Raw genomic sequence first — 5,325 nt, 5'->3', positions numbered from 1 at the left:
GTTCTCTATGGCTAACGCACACCTTTACCCCCTTTAACATACGATTTATTTTGGCTAAACCTTTCCAAGTGTCTGTTCGTAGTATATGTACATATATGGCTGTGAATTTTACAGTTTTCTAGCACATCTTCATTCCGAAATTATTACCCAAAGTATTATTCATTATTATTATTTTGTTTTTTTTAGTTTTTGCTTTAAAATAAACACATTTTTACTGTCTACCTTTTAAATGTTCTTTGAAGAACATATAGGTTTTCATAGTTCGATTTTTTTATTCTCGAGCAAATACTCGATCTAAACGAATGTCGTAATTAGGCCCCGGCTTGTTTTTAGGGATATACATATATGCAAGTGCTTAAAAAATGTATCGAACGGAGAGCATTTTACATAACTCCGTGTGGACTGCATCGAAAGATGTAGTGAAATAATAACTCTGCATTGCAGTACTTCAAAATTTTTGCCACTTTTTAAATACACCTTCCCAGCAAAAAATTTTGAATGTTGTGCATGTGGAGTTATGATTTCAATTATGAAAAATGCACTCCATTGGATACATTTTATATGCACTTGTTTAATGATACCTACAAAACAAGCCAATTTCTTAATCCCTACTCGCCGCTGGCGAAATCATTTTTTTTCAAAAACAATAAAGAGTGTATAAAGTTCTAAGAATTTTTATAATATTTATATTTTTATTTTTATAATATGGAGTTGGAGTCCATGTCGAAGGCTGAACTAGCGATGGGAAGGTAACATAAAAACCTTAGGGTGATGAAGCAAAATCAGCTCAATTTCGATTGAATTTAATGGAAATTTTGTTAATTTGTGTTTATATAATAAAGTTCCTTGTATTCTTGTTTTACACAAATAAAAAATGAATTTTATTTATTCTGGGATATTTCGCAGTAGCTTGCATTCTTACTGCATCTTTAGATTGATTAAAAACAAAATCCGAAGAGTGTCTTTAAATTCAATCCAAAACACTACATCAAAAGCCGTGACTTGGATCGAAAATGAAGTGCTGTGTGCTGTGGAAGTAAATGGAGTGCATCCTAGCTGCGCGCTCTGTTGTAAAATTCATAAGTGAATTTATACCCAGCAAAAAGTTTGCATCCGTGGATGCAGTTTGGAGTTGGAGTACATCTTTTTCAACCCAGCAAAAAATTTTTGAAGTTGTGCATGTGGAGTTATGATATCACTACATCATTCGATGCAGTCCACACGGAGTTATAAAAAATGCACTCCGTTGGATACATTTTATATGCCCTTGCTTAATGATCACTACAAAACAAACCAGTTCGTTAATCCGTACCCGCCGCTGGTGAAATAATTTTTTCCAAAAACAAAAAAGAGTGTATAAATTTCTAAGAATTTTTTATAGAATAAAGAAATAAAAACTTAAGTTGCGAACATATTTGCGGCAATTCACGAGACGGAAATTTTTAATGTAGTGGAGTTGGAGTCCATGTCGAATGCTGAACTAGTGAAGGCAACATAAGCATAATCAGAAGCAAAATCAGATGCGCTTGGATTAAATGGAAAACGGAGTTAGTAAGCTCAATTGCGATTGAATTTAATGGAAACTTGTTTTTTAATTTTGTTTATATAATAAAGTTCTTTGTATTCTCGATTTACACAAATAACAAATGCATTTTATTTATTCTGGGATATTTCGCAATGGCTTGCATTTTTATTGCATCCTTACTTACTTACTTAGATAGCTTTTATATTAAACAGATCGTCTTGTTCCATAAGCCGATCTAAGAATAGATTGCCAAACGCGCCAATCTTTTGCTTTACTTCTCCAATTTTGGATGCCATGTTTTGTGATGTCTTCCTCAGCTTGGTCGTTCCATCGGAGTTTTGGCCTTCCCTTGGGGCGTATACGGTCGAGTGGCTCGGATTCAAATGCCTTTTTGGCTGGGGCATTTTTATCCATCCTGCTTAGATGGTCAAGCCAACGCAATCGTTGTAGATCTATACGATTTACTATATCGAGGTCGGTCGGCTGGTATATATTAGATTGGAATATTTTAGTGAAGTGAAGTATGTTTAAAAAATATTTTCTGAATACATATACATAATACAATGACTACTATGTTATAAATCAACATTATAAAATACAGTACATATTAATTTGTTAAACAAATATTTCAACACTTTCCCTTGTTTAATTAATTATTATTTAAACGTATACTTAAGTATTGCAATCGAGGCTTAGGTAAGGGTTTGGTCATTAAATCTGCTAGTTGATTTTCAGATGAAACTTGACATGTTGACATTATACCCTCTGTGACTTTTTCACGTATGAAGAAGTGTTTGAAATCGATGTGTTTCGTTCCTATATGAAATTCTGGATTCTTTGATAGACGAATTGCAGCAGTGTTGTCAATTTGTATCTCTTCATCGGTGTAGTTATCAAGGTGTCTTGAGAGAAAACCAACACTGTATGCCAAATCTGGCCTTGTTCCCAGCATCAAATACATTAGAGCACCTACTGCCTGTCTATAAGGAAATTCTCTTGGTACTTTCCCTGCTTTTGCAATGCATTTGACTGTGTTTTCAATTGGTGTTGAAACTGGGCGACACTCTGAGAAATTAAATCTCTCCAATATTTTTCTGGAATATGCCTTCAGAGAAATTTTGATTCCATCAACGCTGTTTTCAATTTCCATTCCGAGAAAGTATGAAGCGTCATTAGAAACAATTTTGAACTCATTTTAAACTGCTTAGAAAATACTGCAGTTCTTCTTTGTCTGATGCAGCTACTAACCCATCATCAACATAAAGAGCAAGGATTAACTTTTTACCGTCTTTCTCTCTTATAAACAAACAGCTATCTGCGGCACTTGACTTAAAACCAAGTTTCTTCAGGAAATTTTGCATTCTTTTGTTCCAACATCTGGGTGCTTGCTTCAAACCATAAAGACTTCGTTTTGAAAGACAAACTCTATTTGTACCATCATTAAAACCTTCTGGCTGTTCCATGTAACTCCGCCAAAGACGGTCCCAAGCCCGGTTGCAAAAGGAGGAGGGATTTGTCACGAACCCAGGAGGTTAACTGATTTTGCTCCACAGATCACCTTTGGGACGAGTGACATATATATACACTTTTAAGATCAAGGTAGTGGCAGTTGTGCTGAGGACCTGAATGGCCGACTAGTGTCTAAAGAAGTCTGGTCGCTAGCAATCCCCCCTCGGCGCCAGGGCACGGTCGAGTTGTACTTATTAGTAGCCTAGTCTGCGCAAGCCGTCACTGCGTACGATGGTCCATCCCCTTACGGCACACTCGTGGGAATAACATATGGAGAAAAATACAATAGAAAATAAAAACAAAACTCCTCGGTTGCAGTCTGGCAACTCTTCCGAGGATGACCTTTTAGCATCCAGCCAGGAGCTGGTAGCTAGCCAACTAAGTGTTGTCGGTTCTGACACACTTCATCAGACAACCACAAAAACAGCAACTCTGACCGTCTCTGAGGATGGTAAAACTACACAAATCAATAAGAAAAGTCCAGCCGACGTTCGAAAGGGCCTATACCAGAAGACAAAATTCATTCTCGGCAAAATCGCCAAGAATGCTGCAAATGGTACGGTCCACGAACGGGATGAGCTGGACAAAATAAAATACACTAAAATCGTCGAGGAATACGAGGAAGCCAAAACCTCTAGAAACGACGATCGCCCAACTTCCTCCAAACGTGAGCGCTCCCGGACTGAGGACAATAAGCCCGCCAAGAGGAAAAAAAACACAACACTACTGCCTCTTCAACAATAAAACGTCCCTTCAATGAAGTTGTTAAGGACGACCTGATGGTTGCCGTGGCTAACGACAAGAAGGGAAAGCTGTCCCTATCACCACTGCGGAATGGGGCATGGTAGAAACTAAGTTGTCAGAACAAGTTATGGAACATGTTTTCACAAACGAAGATTCTCCCGTGCCTCATTTCGACTCAAGCTAGGTTCATCGTGGCTACAGGGTAATCAAATGCATGGACGAGTTCTCAAAGGGATTCTTGGAAAATGTATGGCTAAAATCAGCTGTGCATGGGAAGACATCAGCCTGTGGTTGATCCCAGCCCAAGAAATCCCAATAAGACCTCGTGCCAGAGTTTGGCTGCCCAAGATAGATTGTGACGGCCCGAAACTACTACAAGGTCTGGCGAGGATGAACAAGGCTGTTCCAATGGACGATTGGTCCGTAATCGCCACTGAACCCCCGAACAATAACAGCATGCGTTTGGTTCTCTCTATAACAGAGGCCGGAGTGGAGGCACTAGAGAGACTCGGCAACAAACTGTTCTTTGGCGGGAGGGAAGCCAAAGTAAAGATACTAATATCGCATGACCCGAACGGAGAAGACGATGCAGATGACATCGACGATGCCGGAAAGCTGCTAGATAATATGCAGCTAGAGGGGCCAACAACAACAATTTCCCCAACAACATAAAGAAAGTTTTGACATAACATATTCAAAATTTTACGATGCCACTACCTGGGTAATTGTGCCATGATCATGTCTAATTGTTAAAAATAAAATAAACGCATTTTTATGTCCAGAGTATAGTACATCGGACTTCACCGTTGCAAAAGTGGAACTGGACAATGGCAAGCAGTTCTTTATTGCCTCTTGCTACATGGCCCACTCAAGGGAAGCCCCACCAAGCGAGGTCTGGAGCGCCATGGAGGCCATACACCCACTCAACACCATCATCATTGGCTGCGATGCAAACGCAAGGCATTCCATATGGGGCAGCACAGAAACGAACGACAGAGGTGAGTCAGTTCTAGACTTTATTAATACTAACAATCTTACCATATGTAATAGAGGTACTAACCCAAATTTTGTATTTCCAAGCTCGGATAACTTTAGTGGGTGGCAGGAGGTCATTGACCTCACACTGGTATCCGATAAACGTCATCTAGAAATAGCTAACTGGATAGTATCCGATAAAAAATCGTTCTCAGATCACAATATCAGAAAAAGCAACGTCAATTAAATGCTTTCGCAACCCGAAAAGAACGAACTGGGAGAAGTTCAATTGGGTTTTGCGGGACAAACTACCCAGCATTCCACACAAAAGCGATACTACGGCGGGTATAGATAAAGCTGTATCTATTTTGGAGAAATCTCTAGATACAGCTTTTAAAGTACCATGTCCTAGGACGCGATCGAAAAAGCACTATCCACCATGGTGGACATCCGAGCTCTCTAAACTGTGTTAGCAGTCACGGAAAGCTTTTAACGACAGCTACCAAAGCGGATACTGGCAGCCATACAAGGATAAGCTAAAGGAGTACAAAAAGGCCATAGCCAGAGCGAAA

The 5,325-nt window shown here is 39.2% G+C and overlaps 1 protein-coding gene across 1 annotated transcript; it reads left to right on the top strand.

Moving 5' to 3' along the window:
* The first annotated feature begins 3,013 nt into the window (after positions 1–3,013).
* LOC141398688 (uncharacterized) lies at positions 3,014–4,769 on the top strand. Its single transcript, XM_073976245.1, has 2 exons — positions 3,014–4,499; positions 4,561–4,769. The coding sequence occupies exon 1, from the start codon at positions 3,305–3,307 to the stop codon at positions 3,776–3,778; it is 474 nt and encodes a 157-aa protein (XP_073832346.1). The 5' UTR covers positions 3,014–3,304; the 3' UTR covers positions 3,779–4,499; positions 4,561–4,769.
* Positions 4,770–5,325: the final 556 nt, after the last annotated feature.

This window comes from Musca autumnalis, unplaced genomic scaffold (assembly GCF_047663935.1).
Source record: "Musca autumnalis isolate F117 unplaced genomic scaffold, ASM4766393v1 scaffold_3, whole genome shotgun sequence".
NCBI classification, from domain to species: Eukaryota; Metazoa; Arthropoda; class Insecta; order Diptera; family Muscidae; genus Musca; species Musca autumnalis.
This window is presented reverse-complemented; position numbering and strand designations above follow the sequence as displayed.

Excerpts from the sequence above, each read along its gene's own strand:
- LOC141398688 (XM_073976245.1), top strand. The coding sequence starts at position 3,305 with ATGGAGAAAAATACAATAGAAAATAAAAACAAAACTCCTCGGTTGCAG.